At 40.4% G+C, this 19,742-nt stretch overlaps 1 protein-coding gene across 11 annotated transcripts in view; it reads right to left on the minus strand.

Moving 5' to 3' along the window:
- FOXP2 (forkhead box P2) overlaps positions 1 to 19,742 on the minus strand; it is a 261,057-nt gene that overhangs the window by 69,426 nt on the left and 171,889 nt on the right. For all 11 annotated transcript variants that reach the window (XM_085653162.1, XM_085653168.1, XM_085653166.1 and 8 more), the window contains 3 exons: positions 14,197 to 14,284; positions 9,264 to 9,347; positions 5,378 to 5,579 (listed from right to left, as the gene is read on the minus strand). In XM_085653162.1, the coding sequence (XP_085509288.1) occupies positions 5,378 to 5,579; positions 9,264 to 9,347; positions 14,197 to 14,284 (374 nt within the window). The remainder of the gene's footprint in view (positions 1 to 5,377; positions 5,580 to 9,263; positions 9,348 to 14,196; positions 14,285 to 19,742) is intronic.

Raw genomic sequence — 19,742 nt, forward strand, 5'->3', positions numbered from 1 at the left:
TTGGTTTACTGATATTAAAGCAACCCTGGAAAACACTTGACAGAAACATCAGCAATTGCTCAGAACTGGTCCAGTTAAGGAACTGGTAAGAGAAACACAATCCACAATGGCATACCATAATCAGGAGGTCGGTCACCGCTCACCAAGGGCCTCCTGGCCACAGTATGAGTCAAGTGAGACCAAAAACGTCTCATATGGAGTGGAGTTTTATCTTCACTGTGCCAAGTCCTCAGCAGACTAATATGGATGCACCTACTGGTTTAGAACATGGACTACCACATGCTCTATTGGGAGTGGCAACCATATTATGCCTACAGATTGTGTTCTGCTTAGCACTGTGGCTCTAAATTAGAGTTGAGAGTAAGAAGTTGCCCCTTAATACAGGGATAAATCAATTTCAGGATTTCTTTGTTTGGGCTTCAAATGGAACTACTGTGAGAAGTTCACAAACTCTATTCAGCCAGAAAAGAGTGCACAGGTGTTTATTGCAAACACAAAAATACCTAGGATTTGTCCCAATGACAAGAGTGTTGTATATACATCTTCATTATTTATTAGACATGTGAGGTCTATTTACTAGCCCCTTGCACCGCCGGTGCATACATTTTTCCCATATTAAAATGGACGCAGCGCAAAGGGCTTGTAAATAATCCCCATAATGATCTACCAATGTAAAAGGTCAATCTTTTTAAAACCCTTAAGATCCTATAACCAATAGTGACAGGGTTCATTTACAAGTGCAGAACAGATATGCATTTATAAATGTGGGAACCCTCACCATATCAGAAAAAGGTAGGTTTCATCAGTTTTAAAAAGTATCCCTCTAAACATAAGATTCTTAATTCAATGTATAAATTTGGACTGATTTATTAAATGGGGCCACATAATGCAGAATTTTGAATAGAGCCAAAACACTGGACCATGCAAATTAACAGAGAAATTGTAGTGATATACAAATTGGACTTTGGAATTAAAGATACTTCCTATGTAGTAATCTGCCTTATGTTTACATTTAAGTTACCCCTACGGTCTCCTCTAGGTGCCCCAGGGGTAGGGTGCCTTGTAACTATGAGCAGGGACATTAAAAAATATGTTTTATTTGCCCTGGTGAGGGAGAAACTGCCAATTTTGTTTTTCACCATTGTAGTGAATAGCTCTATAGGCTAACATTATAATATTTTATTTAAGTATAAATATTGATAGGAGTCATGTAAAAAATACACTTCTAGGTAGCAATTTAATAGTTAAGCTCAATCCAACAACTTGCAATTGTTAGATTTATAACTATGACAGATGTTATTAAACAATCTTTTCAGTGAGCCATAATCCAGCATTTCAGCTGCTCTCTCCTGATTTGTCAGCCTCTGCCCAGGCTGGCCAGTCTGCTCTAATAAAGTGTGAGGAGTCATGCTAGAGAGACAATGTGTTTCATTCAGGCGGAGAACTGCAAGCTGCAGAGCAGATGGCAGAAAGGGGGTTCGGTAGCCAAACTGGCCTTCATAGGGAGAATGACACTTTAGGACAGCACAGGCTGACCCCCATATCCTGCCTCTCCAGTCACACAGGAGCCCTTGTAATTAGATTAGGGAGATGGTTGGAAGGGCTGTGTTAGTGAATCTTAGCCTCACCAGTTGGCTGGCTTAGCCAGATCAAATCCCAAAGGAGAAGATTTCACCACGTTGGATTTTGAGAGAATGGTGCTTTCTGAGACATGAATATGCCACACTTTGAAGGAAGTGTTCATACACCTGGGTAGCACCCTGCATCCCATTGGTCATGGGTGCTCCCCTGCATGATGCCAGAAACTGTAAATAAAAATGGGAGAGCTGTACATCTCCTCAGATCTGCTGGCTGAAACTATAAGGAGATGAAGGACTGCCCTGCTGGAATATGGATCTGCACTCAAAGGTGTGCACTCTAAAGGACTGCACATGCTGCATAATCTGGGACTACAGCCCAGAGGACTTTTCCTTGCTTCAGGTCGGATTAAGGACTGGACTCCCTACAAGCTACTGGTTTACAGGGCTCACCTGCATCATCTCCACCAAGAGTCCCCATCCTGGAGTGCTTCCAGTGGACTTGTAAGGAGTTGGCCAGGAGCATTGTGGGAATTGTAGTCCAGTCATCCCAAAGACCATTTGGGAGATTCCGGACCCTTGTATTTGTGTTTTGGACACTTTAAAACTTCAAGAGAAGTGCAGGCAGAAGTTCCAGAAGTTTGGAGCAAGTTTTAGAAAGAGCTTCATAAGGTGACTAAATCAAGGTCGAGAGTCAACCACGACCCGGCCTGGATTTGAGGTTCATCCCGCTGAAAGCTCCAGAGCTCTAGACTTCCAGGATTTGACCAAGGCCTCACAGGGAAGGAATACATCAAAATCAGCCTGCAGGAGGGGACCACTCGATGTCGAGAAAAAATCCTCCAGATAAGTTTCTAAGTCTGAAGGTAACATTTTCCCGCATAGTTATACGACCAGGCTCCATCGCAGTCAGACTCAAACTTTGACTTTGTCACGGTCAAGCACGACTAGATGTCCTAAAGTGGGGCTATATTTAAGCACTAGAAAGGGTTTATTCTTCAAAAATGTATATCTCAGTTTCCTACATTGGATTTTTGCCATTTTGGTGTCTATTTGTCCATACAAATATACTCTATTTTTATAAATTTGTGTTTTTTAATGTGTTTTGTTTCTTACCTATTTAACGTATTGGCATTTTAATTGCTTTACACACCTGTCTGCTCATTGCCAGCTACCAAGGGTTGAGCAAGAGAATAATTTATTGAGACCTTGACTGACCATCTTATTGTGTTTGTGGCCTTATTACTATTAATAAGTCACTAGATATCACTACTAATAATCCACTTTCCAACATAATGCAAAATACATATTTCTAACGCATGAATCACTAGACACCATGGGGAATGTAAATTGGTAATTATACAACTGACTTTATGTAGCTAGCACTTTTGGATAACATCCTAAATTCATTGAAAGGCGAGGTCAGTTAGCCAGATGAGAGGACATTTTTAAAAGCAATAGAAGGTCATATGTGTGATGATCAAGTAGAGAGAGATTAAACCTTGGCCTATGGTGGTACACAGGAGAACTAGTTGTGTAAATAAAACATACATTTTGTTAGGTGTTCAGAATGCTCCATAAAAAATGGGTGGGGGCTGACTTGGGTTTGAAACATAATCCTCTATTTCCAGGCTCAGATTTTGATCTAAGAGATAACAGGGAGTTACAATAATTCATTTGTTTACATAGGATGAGACACAACAAAATGAGATTAAATAACTCATAATCATCTTTTCCTAAGGATCTACCTTATAAAAAGCTAAATCTCATAGCTGAATTTAAAGGGGGTTCCTTACTAACCAGCTGATTAGTTCTATTCATCATGATCTAAGGTAGTTGATTTGTGTGATCTACTGCAATAAAATTTCACATTAGTAGCAACTGCTGTCACTATATTGTAGGGGTGGATGTAGAATGTCTAAATAGTGCCATTGGTTCAAAAATGAAACACTCCCGACATCTTAGTGAGAGCATTTTATTATATGTAACATTTTCTAATATTGGTGTCCTTAAAATGAGTTGTATAAAGTGTATCTTCTTGTTTACTAACTAAGACTTTGATTTATTTTTACTTGGAGTTAAGAAAATGTTAAATGTAACACTTTGTTCATGATTAAGATAATAGACATTAACAAGGACCAGCTGAAAGTTGCTTTTTCTTCTTTTGTATGTCGGTACTTCATCATCAAAGCCTCAAAATTAATGGAAACAATCATGAGACAAGAGGCAGGCCTGGCTGGAATGTAATTTTACAAGCACCAGTAATGAATACGAGCGGCAACAAGACTAAAATCTTTCTGTGCTTATGCTTGAGATACAAGCATCATGCACACACATATTGTTAAGGTAGGTATTCCTGTAACTATAAACGAAAACTGCAATATCAGCTGGAGAAGAATTTTACTTGGTTTTAGATACTGTCACTAGTATGGCTTAGATTGGTCTTTGATGCTACTAAGCCTTCCAATAAGAAGGAGTTGTAAGGAAACTGGTAGTTGACTGTTGAGAGATAGGCTGAGCCTTCAGACTATGGCCCTCATACATTAGTATTTTTATAAAACTCTTCAAAAGCTCTGTCATGTGCATAATATGATTGGTCTATTTATGAACATCAACTCTTGGAGGAGAACATTGCTGAACCTGGTGGTGAAATGGAAATTGGCACCAGGCACAATGAAAGATCAGATCCACCAGTAAATAATGCTTAATGATCACATAGATTCAACAAACACAGTGGAAAAGAGAAGTATGCAGCTACATTATTCTTCATTTTTGATGTAGGCTTCAGTAACGGAATTTGTGCCAGACCCATCTTACCTAACGGAAAGTATATGATTCTAGTGAAAGTTTAGCAAAGAACGTGAATCAAACACTATGTATGCTATGTAGAACACAACTAAGAATTCTATGAAAATCAAAGGCCAGACAGATTCCTGGTGTAGGCAACAGCTGATCAAAAGCCAAGCACTTCATTTAGTCAGGCAAATACAGCATATATTAGGCCTGCTTAACTCTAATAAAACAAATGATTGGCTCAAGTTCAGAAAGTTTCATTTTATGACAAAATATCTTAAATCATTAAAGTGAATATATTCCAAGAGCTGGGGTTACAAGGAATTGATAAACAGAGCTTCAAATTATCATGCTAGCACAAAAAAACACAAGTGAGGAGTGAGACACAATGGCACAAAGAAGAGTGATATAGATATAGATACTCTCCTGCCCCTGTTTAAGCAATTCTAGAGCTTTAACTAAAGGTTTCCAATCCTCATGTTTTTCAAATTCTGTGCTTATGAAATTCCACTGAGTATTGATGGAAGGTAAACTAGTAGTTTGAGGAATTGTAGAACCAAAAATATGTGTAAATCATTAACAGCTATTTCTTATGGAAATGATTTCTCAGGTTGATGAAAAGTTAGCTTCTACACTTTGCTAAAAAAGAATGGAACAAATGAAAATTTTGTGTTGTCTTTTTTGCTCCTAAAAGTTGACGGGCAAGCTTACATAACATTTACTTTTTTGTAATGGCAGATAAGGACATGAGCACTTTTGCATATTTTTCTTGTACATCCCAAAGGATTAGAACACTTATACCACTAACCAACCCACTAGGATTTCTGTCCAAATGAAGATTTTCAAAGTTAAAACATGCCATATAATGGGATTACAAAGTGGCCTGGTACATGCAAGGCTACATATTTAACCAAACAATGACCACAAAAATTTACAGTGCTATAAAGGAGGATCTGGTATAGACAAAATGCATTCAAAATGTGATCCACTACACGCAATTATCCTACCTGATGACATTGGGATGTTGTATTTGTCGGAATGTCGTCTTCGAATGGCTCCAACATTGGGTACACTGGATGGGGTAATTACTGAGGCTCCTTGGGAAATTGGGGTAAGTGGAGCAGTTGGTGTAGTAGGGGTGTGAGGTAAACTCTGTGGGGAGGTCTCCAGCATGTTCTTAGACATTGTGACATTAGACACCAGATTAAGCTGCAGATGCCAAAAAAATTCAAGAGGAAAATGTAGAGACAACAAAAGAAAGACTTAGAAAGATTTGACAAATGAGAATTAATTCAGTTCTACAGCTGTGTTGCTCCTAATAAGCAGCAAACGGAAGCAGCCAATCTCAACTAATTACAGGATAAAATTGTATCATAAGATCTCTAATTAGAGAAGGCTGTTATAGGTTATCTAATAATCTTTAACAATGTTACTTAGAAGTAACCACTTACAGTCTCCTATGCGATCACAGAAACAGTGTCCCTTTAGTTAGAGTACAGAAATCCTTATTAACGGGTACAAGAAGGTACTATACTTTGTGTTAGTTAAAACAATAGAAATACATATAATTACCTAAGGATATACAAAACAAACAAGGCTTGAAAAAGTTGCTATTCTGATGCTGCCAGTGTTTTTTTTCACAGTCCCAAATCTCAGATGAGAGGCTCCAGCCAGCTGGAAAATTTTACACTGACCTTTAGTCTTCTTGCTAATTTGGTGGAATGGTAATGACATTACTACATATTCAAACAAAATTGTCTTAATTGCAAATTAGCCGGAGGAGGCTGAACATTTTCAAATTAAATCTGATTGGAGATGGAGAGAGGGAAATGGAATCTCCTCACTAACAATCATTTGTGGCATGTGTTAACAAATATAATGAAATGTCAAGTTTGCCCATTCCTCTGGAAGTATCATTTTCAATTTATGATTACGGTGTCACTTATCACTGATCCACCCTGGAAAGTGGGTGTCAGGATGGGAAAAAAGGAAAGGTGAGAATATATGCAAGCTGGCTTAGCTGTGTGTCCTTCATTACACCCCTCAATGTGGCCTTGTACCTCATTATCAAAAAGGCTCGCATCACCCCTGTCATATTTACCACACATTTTTTCATAAATAGCATCCAATTAGCAAAATTCATACCCAGGGCAACACATCAGAATATTGCTGGCATATCCATAAATGATGCTCACACGAGGTAATCTGAAGTCAACTCCACTCTAAACAATCATTTATACATCTGAGCAGGAAAACAAGCTGTAATTATTTTGCATATGGAGGAGGAGTTGATGCTTTAGCCCGACGGCAGAGAGAGAATGATGCTTGTGTGTAAAATGTAGCTACAAGTGCCTTTTCAAATCCCTGATACACTTCTTAAGATAAACCTCCTTTTAATGGGGAGAAAATGATGTGTACATCACGCTGATTGATCTTTCTTTGTGGGTTTGTTTTACACATTTAGTCAGTGGAGAGAGTTGTTAGGGAAACAAAAATTAACATATGCCAGCTAATTGTTCTTCCTTCTTGGGCAGCAGCCAGATGAAGCACATTAGCAGCTTAATAATAACGACTGCACCCCGAAGGCGCCCCCAAGTGCGTCTGCTCCCAGTAAACCACACACTGTTGGTCTATTCCTCTGTAATCCAGCCAAATAAAAGTGGGAACTCTTTGTTAGGGCGTGCAAGGCGGTCATAATTCCACTAAAGGGGCGCGCTTCATGCATTCACACTAGCACAAAGCCTCATGTGAGACGGTGCACGTGAACACGAGGACAGCTGTATCCTTCCGCCACGGGCCTGAAATGAATACCCGATACCACGACTGATAAGTACAATTAAGAGCATATTTAGAAGGCAAGGACACGAGGTGACCGGGTGAAACTTACAAAGAGATCACCCGTGTTCAGAAGTTGTACATATGCAACAAAATTACATACAGTGACGACGTATTTTACATTTCGAGCCAGAAATAACCAGCGGGGCTTGTTTGTAGGCGTGCCACCAGGAAGAGTTAAAACGGAATGTATTATCGCCCATGAAATGCGTGTACAACCGAGCGTGAGCATTTAGCCACCTAACTCATCTGAATATATTCAAGGTTGGGTGCAAGCCATTATCCCAGCCTCGCAGCCTCGATACCTTTGATTTCCACCCATCCATCGCATGGCCAAAAGGTAGCATTTAATGAAGTACCATTCAGAGTGTGAATGGGGTCATATAACGGACCGTGCGGTTGCACCTTGTGTTCATGTACTGATAGCTGTTAAGGGTGCGGTGATGAACCAACAGCGCTCCTTCCTCCTTGGTAATAAATTCAAGCTATTAATATTTATCAAATGTGTGGGCCGTCTTAACGGAGCCGCCGCGCAGAGCGCCATAAATCTAACGATGATAACAGCGGAAAGGCGCCTTTGTACAGTGAGAGATTTTCGCCTTTTGTCCTGACCGAGCTCCTTGAAACCAATTTGAGGCCAGCGGTGCACTTCAGATAGCCGCGGGTCCGGCGGGATCTTTAAACCGCGGTTCCATTTTAAATCCTCATCTAAGATTCCGTATTAATTGCCCGCCATCAAACGCAATTAGCAATTCTTTCATGTGTGGTTTATGTAATGTAATACTTCAATTACATTATTCATTCAGGTTCTGTTTTGGATTATAGCCTGGAAATTCTTTATTAGTGTAGATGTAACCATGCTGCTGGAGTTTGAAAAAAATACTGATTGAATAATTAATTGGAAACTAGCAAGCAGCAGATTCCTGATGGATTTACGAGACAATTATGCTGTCTTTTGATTGTCTTCTTTACAGGACGAGCAGCACTGAGAGAAAAGGCCTGGCTTGAAGAAAGCCACCACCGGTACCTGACAAAGGCGCGCTTCCCAAACTGACTCCGGATTAAAAGGGGTAACAACGACATTTCCGCACAGGAAGGGCCGCTTTCGGAAACAGTGGCTCGCGTGAAGCCCATCTCGCAAAACTGGGAGCCACCGGTGTGGGTGAGTTCGGAGTTAGTGTGCCTAGGAAATGCCATTAGGAAAGATTATTATTTAAAAATACATTCACAAAATGTAAATTTCCCAAAAGCACTCTTCGATTCATAATAAATGATGAATAGACTGTCTCGAATAATAAATGCCATGATTTATTTAGGCAAATGGCAACAACAGGCGCTGCAGCGTTCTCACAAGCAGAGCCATGTTGTGGCACACGACAGTATCTATCCACTCACCAGCAAATGTCAGAGTGTGCCCCTACCATGCATCTTGCCTTTAAAGCAGGACTACGCAAAATGCGTGAGCAAACGTGCATATACTAGTGAAGGTAACTACAGAGCAAGTTGTGACACTTTTTGTGAGGTGGCGTGTTAGGGTGCAGTACATTTGAAGGACGCCCAGTGGCCACCGCTGGAAAGATATATCAACATACCATTACCAAAACAATTAACACATGGAAGGGAAAACGTGAAAAACAATCAATCCTGTAACAAAATCTTATGAACATGTTTGCCATTGTATACGTTTTTAAAGAAATGTACCTCTTATTGAGATGAAGAAAGAACATACACCTAATGCAGTGTGATGTGTAACATTTTATGTGGCGCCCGCAGGCTGATCACAAAACGGAATTTCCCCTAGCTGGTTTCAAGGCAGTGATTTGTGCTCTAAGGGCACTTTGTTTAGTGTCACCTCTGGTGCAGAATGAACAGATTTTGTAAACGATAGCATTTCTTTTAAAGAAACATACAATTTGGCAAGCTATTGCATTTTACTTCCATTTTATTGCAATATTGTTCATCAAACTCATTGTTTTCTAACTGTCGCCAAATTGTTCATTTTACTTGGCGCCACCATACGTAGGCCTATTTACTGTTTATAAAGCAATATGCACTTACAGGTTTTGGAGATGGCTTGGGCTCGGAGGGTCGCATGTGCAAGTGGGTCATCATCGCCTGAAGACGCTCCCGTTCTTTAGAAAGCTGTTAAGAGTGAAATCAGAAGCATTTGCTGAAATGACTGATACAGCTATTTTACCTCGTCTGATGTCTCTTATCGCTGCGCTTGTCACATTCTAATGATTTCTGCACATGAAAGTTGTACGTCAGTGTCGGTGATGAGAGAAATGACTTACAATACCTTCTGTTTGCTAACAGGTCACAAGAAACAAATAGCTTTTCATCCTTTTGTCAATAGGAGAATGAGGTCACAGTTGCAAAGAGAGTGCATGTCAGTGAGGCCATAAATTGGCCGGCCCTTCGCTTCTCTTTAAAGTCCTGTGGACACTGTTAGCAATGGAGCAGCGCCAAGAAGCATGGCGGGGTGAAGGGTCCTCTAAGCACAGTGCCTGCCAGGCCTGTCTGCGCACTCCGGTCTTCCCCTCTGAGGTCCAGTTAGTGCCCCGTGCAATCTGCCATCATCAATCTAATTCGCTGGATTGACAGGGACCAGGCAGTGGGAGCCACTGAACTCTGCCACCGAGTCAGTAACCACACAGCACTGCGTCTCATTACCACGCGAGGACCACATCCTTCTATCAATCACCGGGAAACACACGTGGGGAGTAATTGGCTACAAGGCACGCAGGCGCTTCTCTTATCTGATGCATTGTGTTAGAGTTGTTGTGCATGGGCAAGAGACAATGTGTGCTTACTTCAGTCATACTTTATTCGATGATTAAAAAACACCATAAAAGCACATATATACAAGCAGTTCAAATACAAATAAAACATTATCAGAACCCTGAGATTACATACAAAGTTAAGAAAGAGGCTAGTAAAAAAACAATTCCTTGTGATGATGACAATCAGGCTTGCCCTCTAGTTGCCCTCAATCGCACCGCAACTTTAATAAAGTTCATAATACAACATAATGTCAAGGGGTCAACCGCTTTTTGCAAAAAAATTAGAGCCTCTTTAGCATGTGTTAATTTAGCTTGCTTTAAAATTCCTACCAAAAATCTGCGCCTAGGCATTGAATAAAAAGGGCATAGGAGTACAAAATGAAGGGTGTCCTGCGGAGACCTGTTCTCGCAGCCGCAGGCACCCTTCTGCTCAATTGGGAGTATAAAACCTGGTGGATCCGCCAGTAAATAAGGTAAAAGATTGAGCCTAAAACGGGACATTAGAAATCTATCCTGTGCGTTATACATGAGATAAAGGTACAGCTCCATTCCCTCGGTATTTTTTACAAAGCTATAGGCACTCACAGTACATTTGGTCCCTTCAACCTCTGCTCTGTGTGTAGTTCTCTGGGCCAAAAAAGATCTCTTAATAGACAACTTATCTTGAGATACAATCATTGTAGGATTTGTAAAAAGGTCCTTATGACCAAGGCTTTCCAAGCTAGACATTACATATTTGAGCCATGGTATACTCATGCTTTTATCCCTTCCTATGCAGTCACTTAAAATTTGTCTGCTCAAAGTCACCTCAGGATTTGACCAGATTTTTAGCCATGCCAAAATAGGTCTAAATTTAACCAAATCCTCTAAATATGGCCTCCCTAGTTCTCTATGGGCTATAACGGCTGGGGTGCTCTGCGGTATTTTCAAGAGTGACCGAAATTTTTTATTTTCCTCCCGCTGTAGTTGCTGAATGTTCACAAAGCCCCATACTTCAGCACCATAGGTGGCCTTGGAACAACAAATGGAACCATAAAGATTCATTGTTTGTTCGGGGGACCATCGGCCAACTCTCCGCCCATAGCCTGCAATAGCGCCATTGGAGGATATCAATTTACAGCAACGTTCCTCCACCAGGGACTTAAATTTTAAGGAGCCATCAAATAATAAGCCCAAATTCGAAAAAGACTGTGCTTACTTAAATATATCGTCTCAAGAAAATGTTAGTGTTTTTTTCGCAACTTTTTGACGCGTGTACAGTTTTTCTGCAGTGGAGGATAGGCATGCAAAATGTAAAAATTCTAGTTTGAAGTACGTCTAATTAGCAGGGTGGGAAGTTTTGCTTTAATAGATATACCCCTATCTGCTCTGAAATATGGAATATGGAGACAATTTAGAGAAGTGAAAGTCCAGCATACACGTGCTTCCTCTTCTCATTCAAAGCAAATATGACGCAAGACAATATTTATTAGGGTAACCTGCTTCTTCAATGTAGATTATACATAAAAAAATTAAAGCACAAATTCACACTTTGGCCAGAGTTGAAAAAGCAATGAACATACGAGGAGTCATAGAACCAGCTTCATTAAAGCCCATTATGCAACAAACAAGATTCCAAGACTGAATTATCTTCACAGCCTGATGAAATGCTGACGTTTTGGCAAATTAAGGAGAAATTGGGATGAAAGAGCAGAACTGGGACAGAAGCACTGGGATGTTGCTGCCATGACCATGACTGGGAAGAGCACAGGTGCAAGACAACAATGTCATACCAGGAGCATAGGTAGGCACTAGCAAAAATGACATATTAAACGCAATGCTGAGATTAACAAGAAGCAGGTGCTGAAGAAGGTTGAGAGACAGGCTTGGGGGGAGAGGGGCAGAGGGGATGGAGGATGTTGGAGGGTGAGTGGAGGTCAGGGTAGAGCAGGGTGCCAAGAGAGGTTACAGGCAGGGCTATCGGAATTATGCGTCAGAGAATGGTCAAATTAGGCAGAAAGGTTGAGTAAATTATTCGGCAAGAAAAGGCAAATTATGTGGCATTATGCAGCACATTTTGTGGTAGTATTACTTCATTATTGTGTCATTTTTAAGCTTCCTAACAGTGCCTGAGCATTAGTTGTACCACATTAGTAACAGTTTGACACCCAAATATAACACTTACTTGAACTTGGTAGGTCCTCCTTATAATTGACACAGATCTGGATCTAATAGCTCACCAAGTTATTGATTGTGCTTGTCATGGAACAATCTACATAGGATTCGGAGTGTGTGGTTCTAGAGGGAATTTAGAAGAAAATACTAAAAGCTGAGAGATCTAACAGGCATGAAAGACTGGGCAGGGATGCAGAAATCACGCTCATCTACTCTGACCACTATTTATGATATTTTAGAGTCTACAGACTCAAGAGTTGGCTATAGACTAAATTACCTGTCACTGAAATTTAACCAGAGGAATACATTGTGTACATTTTTGCAATCTGTACTAGGGCTGCAATTGTCCTTCCTAACTGGCGTCCTTTTGGGAGAGGGAGGAGCCCCTCTCATCAGATGATGCAATCTGAAACTGCATCCCTCCTAGGGATCCAAACAAAAGCAGATCGAGTGTGGGTACCCTTGTGCGCCTATATTTGAGAATATTCAGGGCTGTGACCTACGTTTATGCAACAGTGACCCTAACATTAAAGGCAAGGATTGAGAGAGGCAGTACCAGCAAACAGCTGGTAAGTCGCAAAGTGATGGCAGAATGGTAGAGCACAGAAATGAAAGCCGAGACAGCTCTCGCCTGACTGAAGATCGCTTTGATCGCCTCAATATGGCTAGGCCCTTAGCGCTACAAGAATGTACTATGCATTCTGGCACATACATGCTTTTATCCTTTGCGATAAATACTGCTTATATGCTTGAATGAATTTGCACTTTTGTTGATGTTTTACTTTTATTGGTCATCAGCCTAATAAAATCATTTTGACTGACTGACTTGCTCCCAGGATGGCCAAATGAACATGATAACTGTGGAATGTGATTATAAATAAGGAAACAAATTCAAAAGCCAAGAGCAACATAAAAGAAATGAAGACAAAAGATTGCCAAATAGAAGGAGACCTGGGGGCATATGTATCAAGCAAATTTTTAATCGCAAACGCTGCGATTCGCAAAATACAGCGTTTGCGATTAAAAATTCGCAAAACGGGATGTATTAGGCAAAATCCCATCGCAAAATTAAGGAATTGCTAATTTAGCGATTTCTTAATTTTGCGTAAGCATTTAAGAAATCGCAAATTGCGATTTCTTAAATGATATGTAAAAAGCACCCCAGTTGTGCGAATTATCCTTAAGAAATCGCAAATTACCACCAACTTCCAGTTGGTGGTAATTTGCGATTTCCTTTCAAAATGCACTATTTTTAATTTTGCAAAGTGCCACGTGACGCTCATACATGCCCTTAGGGCATGTATGTGCGCCATATGCACACACATGCTCATTTCAGGGGTGCATCAGGGTGTCATCATGACACCCTTGCACCTTTGAAATTATTCTCAAATAGCGATTAGCAAATTGCGAATTCGCTATTTGAGAATTACTTCCCATTCATTCCGATGGGTCTCCTGGCCCATAGAAATGAATGGGCAGGTATTCCTTAATTGCGATTTCGCAATTTGCTAATCGCAATTAAGGAATTTTAAGAAATCGCAAAAAGTTTGCGATTTTTTAAATACATCCCGTTTTGCAATTCTCAAATAGCGATTCTTTAAAAATTGCTATTTGAGAATCGCAAATGGTGATGTTGATACATATGCCCCCTGGTCACTCAAATACAAAATCTGTATACATTTACAACTATTTTTTGAAACACAACACGTTTGCTGTGAAAAGTACATTTGCATAGGTTGAGTATTCTGAAAAATGTTCCTTTTTATGGTAGAGTCATCATCGAATAACTGAAGCACCAATTTGGAAGGCAGCAGACCAAAACTAGTGAACAATTTATGTAATGCATTTTTTCTTTGTATTGTGAAGTCGCTTTTGAGTTAAAACTTTAAAATGAAACCATGTATTAATATTTTGCCAAAAAGATAGTCTTGCACATTTACTCGAAAATACTTGATTGAACTCTTGTTTTAATATGATGTGCTTTGTTAAACAAAATTAGCTATCGAGTGATAACAATGCAATATTGCACATACATTTCATGACATTTTACAAACCTGTATTTCTAACTGTTGAACAACTTGCATTTGGACCCGGCACTGAGCAGTACTTCTGTCATCCAATGCGTGTTCATTATTAAGGTGCCTGGGAAAAGAAGATAAATACAATTTGGTAACGTTAAAAAAAATACCTGTACTATAGTAAAATCTGTTGTTACTGTTCAAACAGGAAGCCAATTGTGCATTCCTAGGTTATACATATCTCACCTTCACCCACTGCATGTTGCTCTATTCTGTGAGTCTGGAAAAGGTGTTGTGTGGTGTGAGAATGATGATCAGTTATGGGACTTTTCTTCTTACCACACCAGTAGATATAGTTCCACACTTTTCACTTACCTTTATTTATTTTGTTTTGTTTAACTATTACCTCCATCTATTTCAACAGACTTACACAGAAGAGACGCTAAGAAGACAAAATGTGTCACTGACTGGCGAGCATCTACGAAATGTGCCTTTTTAGTTGAAAATGTGTGCTGCAAGTAATACATTGAATTTATGCATTTAACTACGTTTAAGTGTGTGTTATTTCTTCTGTAAATTAAAAAGAAACAGCGAAGGGCGCAAAAGTGTGTGTTTCAAGAAAATGATTATTGGGGGGGGTTCTTTTCTACTGCTTGCAGCAGTGGGATTTTTTTCTCCCCGTTTTTCCTACTTTCTTATTAAGAACAACTTTACAACTCTTCCACATACACAACATAAGAAAGGAATACATAGCTGAAGTCAATATCCAGGCCAGTCTATAGTATTTCTCAAAAAAGCAGACTAACGAATAGAACCCATGAAAATATCCCTACCACATACTCAAACCAACACATCCTGCATATCTAGGTTTGGGCTGTTGGGGGTTAAAATAATGATAATAAAACATAGCATTTGCAGCAGACACACACATCACCACACACACTCAAACACACACATGCACTCTCCCACACGCACACTGACTTTTTCTTGCCAAAAGCATCACTGTATAATCATTAGCTTTCTAAGGTCATGGTGGCGGGTTGATTTTGCTCATTGAGCCCAGGAATACACTTCATCCCCATGTGACCTATATTTGTCTGACAAGCTTCCCCTGTATCCCCCTACCTGTGAACTACTGTGGAAGTTATCAGATCTTCTCTACCCTTCTGTCTCATTTGACTGATTTACACAGCGGCTCAGACACCTTTGATGCTTCTTTTCCCTAATAGGAAAACTAGTTCATTCAGTACTATTGTTGACTCAAGTCCAAAACAATTTCTACGGTCTGCACAGTAGTCTCAAAACGAAACCAAGCAAGGGTTGTGGATTAAAATGTAGTTAGAAGGCAGGGAACCTGTGTGCTGTACTCTTCTGACACAGAGATGCTGTAGAAATGGTTCTGCCCAAGGAGCAGGCATCATCTGTCAACTGCAACTTTCCAGGCAAGCCAATTCCACACAGTGTGTGATCTCTGGTATGCTGTCCATTAGCTAGGCTCAGCACACAAAGTCCTTCAGCCCTTCCTCTTCTCTCTCCTCTTTACTGTTGGGCAGTGTTTCTTTTGTAAAAAAACTCAGTGCTGGGGCTGTCTTGAGGAGGCCACTACTGCAGCTTGCACCGCACACTGTCCCTGCCATGTTGCCAATCACAGTAACAACGCAACCATCACACTCCTACAAGTGTGACAATTTGGACTAGTTCAGGCCTCCACAGCCATAAGAATGGCTTGGCAGCAGTTAATAGTCATTTTTAATGTTTATTGAATTAATAATTACTTGTAGTTGTGGTCATCTCTAAATTAGCAAGACAGCTACACCTAGTGGCAGGCTGTCTCAAGCGCCAGTGTTGATGATTAAATGCCGGTGCCGAGTACCGGAAACCACTGCCTCAAATTAAGCACTGCTGTTGGGAGAGCCTGGAGTGAAGGAAGATTCTCTGTCGAAGGGAAGGTAGATAAGAGATTGTCTTAGCTACCTCCCAGAAGAGAAGATTTGAGAAGAAATATCCCCAGTTTAACACTCTGTCAATGCTCTAATTTACTCAAGTATACATGGGATATAACCAAATATTGGTAACTATGTTATCCTCATGAATTAACTGGAACTGCAATAGAAACATACTATAGTATAGCTGTGATAGGAGTAAGAAAGTGATGCACTTCATGGGACAATAAAAGTACCTTTTAACATACATAGTCACATATTCAGGTTAGACTTTTTTTGTAGAAGTGTGAGCTGTCCTGAGTTTTTATTTGTTATCTATTTTTGTTTCATATGTGATAGGCAACTACTTTATTCTTCTGGTTTCTGCAATTTACATGTCTATGTTCGTTTCTTCTGTGGAATGTAAAAGGCTCCAATGTCTTTTACACCTTCTTAATGATTATAAAACAAACAATATAAAAAGGGGTTGGCTGTGGCAATCAAATCCAAAGAGCAGAGTTTGCTTGTTAGCCATTTTGTCCTGTGACTTCAAATATGTGAACCTGCAATTAAGATAATCAATGTGCAAAGAACATTTGCACCATTATCCATTAAAATTAGGACAATAGTGACATTATTGGTGTATTTTTCATTATAATTGTCTACTGCAAAGGAAAAAGAAGATGGTTGATGACTTCAAAATTAAGTAAGCTTTACTTTTAGCCCTTACAGGTGATCATGACAAGTGGTGGTATGGGGACTCTATTTCTGTAGAAGCAAGATGAAATTATGGTTGCTCCTGGCAATTTCTGCTGCTACCATAGACATTTACCTACATGAAGTTTACCTGTTTGTCACTCAAGACCTAGCCACTGGAAACATACACTCAGCAAAGTGCCTATTAGATGTGTGGTTGCGTTTGAATGAATCTTACCCATAGCTATGACGGTAGTAGGGAAAGGTAACACATTCTATACATTTCCTGCCTGCTGTTTACACATAAATCCTTCATATTCTTCATATTTAACCTTCTAGTTCGATACTGCTATTTCCCGTGCCCCGTAACACCGAAATAAGTTTGGTGACTTATTAATCAAGCCCATTTGACGGTCACGACTTACAAAATCAAAGACACAGATTTAAACCAAGCAATGGGTAGCAATAAAGACTGAATACCAAGGGCATGACCTAGAATGTCTATAAAGCAATGTATAAGGCAAACCCCATGGTCCTTGTGCAGCTACTGTGGGCTGCCTACCTATGGTGCAGCAGGTAAAGTGGCACAGGCATTGCACACTGCTTCCCTCATCTTTTACAACCAATTGGGAGCTGGTGGGACAATTTTCACATACTGGTAGGCCAAAGCAACCTTATTTCATCACTGCTAGCTACAGTAAAAGCGATTACCGATTACTAATATGGAAAATTAAAAAAAAAATAATAATAATAAACCCACAAAGACATTGTAGACCAGATCGCTTTGCATGTTTTCCCTCGTGAAGAGAAACTACAAAATGTGCTCACTCCTTTGTAGCAATCCTGCATATTTTTCAAGGCAACTCCCCATCGCGCCGCCCCCCATCACTAACATGTTTGCATTGATTTGTTCCAGTCTTGAAGATACATGCAATTTATCTATGCGCTCTCATTAGAATACAGGCGGTAGACGACAATAATAGTCAATGACGTTTTGTCTTGATTGAATTTTTCAAGAGAACACAAAAGAACCTCGCCATTAAAATAGTCCTTTCTTCTCCAGCATGAAGGCGAAAGGTTTTTAAAGTGTTGTGATGTTCAGTAATGAGCCTCTATCTAAATTATCATTGGTGACAAACTCACAAAGCACTTTTCGAGGACACATAGTTATGAAATGCCAGAGCTGCCACTTTCTTTCCTGTAATTATAGGCTAGCTTGCATCCCTTCAATGATCATTTATAGAACAGCCTCCAGTGGATTACCGAGAACTTGAAAAACACATACATACCTCCGCCGCAGCCCCCTTCTCCTTCCCTCGCCATTGTTTACCGGTGATATGTAAAATAATGGCCCCCTTTCATTCCCTCGCTTAATTATGCCAATCACGGTACAGGAATAGTGCAAGAAATAAACGCATGCCATGCGACTAAATAAATAGGGTGAACATTAACATTAAATTATGAATGCGCGCACTTAAAAAATATTACCCTTTCGGGAATGATTCTGTGGCATGTTTTTGAAACTTTCGCAGGTAGCCCATTTGGCGGTTAGAAAATTCTGTTCGCTGTCCTTAAACCCAGAACAAGAAAATTCTGGAAATAAAAGAACTAGTTATTTTTTTTCTTCTTTTTGCAGACGGTGCCTAATTGCTGTTTCAAAACGCATATGCAAAGAGACATATCATTAATCATTTAATCTTGTCCTTCGCAGGAAGTGGAACTAATGTTGCAGATAGCCTTTTCATATGAACGCTCCATAATGCTATCGCGTGCCTTTGATGTATCTCGTATGTCAGACATTATGGCGGCTGCAAAGGATCAAGTGGGGTGTTATCCCTGAAGATGCTTATTAGAAGACCCTTACCTTATTTCACTTATTGCTGGTTCTATTTCACAGCTTCCTCCCGGCTGCCAATAATGCACTTCATAATGGCCGAGTCCAGTAAATTACACGGGCAATCACTAACGCCATTTCACAGACCTGTTCTCCCTCCACCGTCTGCTAACAAGGCGATTACACACAAATTATGGAATCCCTATGAAATATTTAAATACATTCTACTTTACTATGCATTAATAAGAAAGAGCAGGGCCAGCTATGGAATGGTGCCGTCCCCGGGTCCCTAATGCCCCCTAATGAGGCTGTTGCTGTGACTGCAGTTCAAACAGAAAGGTGAAGGGATAGAAGGCGGAGGGGGCCTGCCTTCGCCATGGCAGCACAGAGCAAACATTCCGCGCGCCAGCTCTAATTTATGGGTCACTTTATAGATGTATTGATTTTTGTTTTCAAAATGGAATAAATGATGTGCTCGACTGGCATCCCCTAAAAAGAACCGCGGCAGGTTGGCGAGAAGGGGCTCCGGCTCGCCCCTGAAATCGTGCACACGCGCGGGCCTTCCCCTCGCAAACGATTAGGCGCAGACTTCAGGGAGGTGACGAAGGGGGCAGATGAGATCCTCCCGTGTCACATATTTCACGCTATCACTGAACTCCACTGGCAAAATACCCACGCAGGAGCGGCACTTTCACTCCCCGTAAAGCGCTGCCACTGATATACGAGAATCAGATTACAAGCGGGCGATGCCAGGTTGTTTAACACAATGTTTTTGATTCGCTTTTCCGATTGCTCTATCACGGCGGCTTGGGCTATTTTTCAGCCGGCAGTTTAAGCGCATGTTAGCTGTCACGGTGTTTGTAATGTATGATGCTGGGGTGGCAGGCATGGGGCAGTGCGACCAAATGGAGCATTATTCTGACAAGTGCACAAGTGGCTTTTGAGGGCACAATCATGTGACCAAGGCACCAGATCAAAGAAAAAAAACAGGTACATAAATAAAAGCTGAGCCTTCAGGAACTGTATTTCATTTTGTGCAGAGCTGCTAAGTAGGAGAGAAAATTGAGTGCAGTTCAGTGCACAATATCATTAAAGGAGCAGACTTGTTTTGAAATGGTCTGTATTCTTCT

The sequence above is a fragment of the Triturus cristatus genome, chromosome 4_1 (assembly GCF_964204655.1).
Source record: "Triturus cristatus chromosome 4_1, aTriCri1.1, whole genome shotgun sequence".
NCBI classification, from domain to species: Eukaryota; Metazoa; Chordata; class Amphibia; order Caudata; family Salamandridae; genus Triturus; species Triturus cristatus.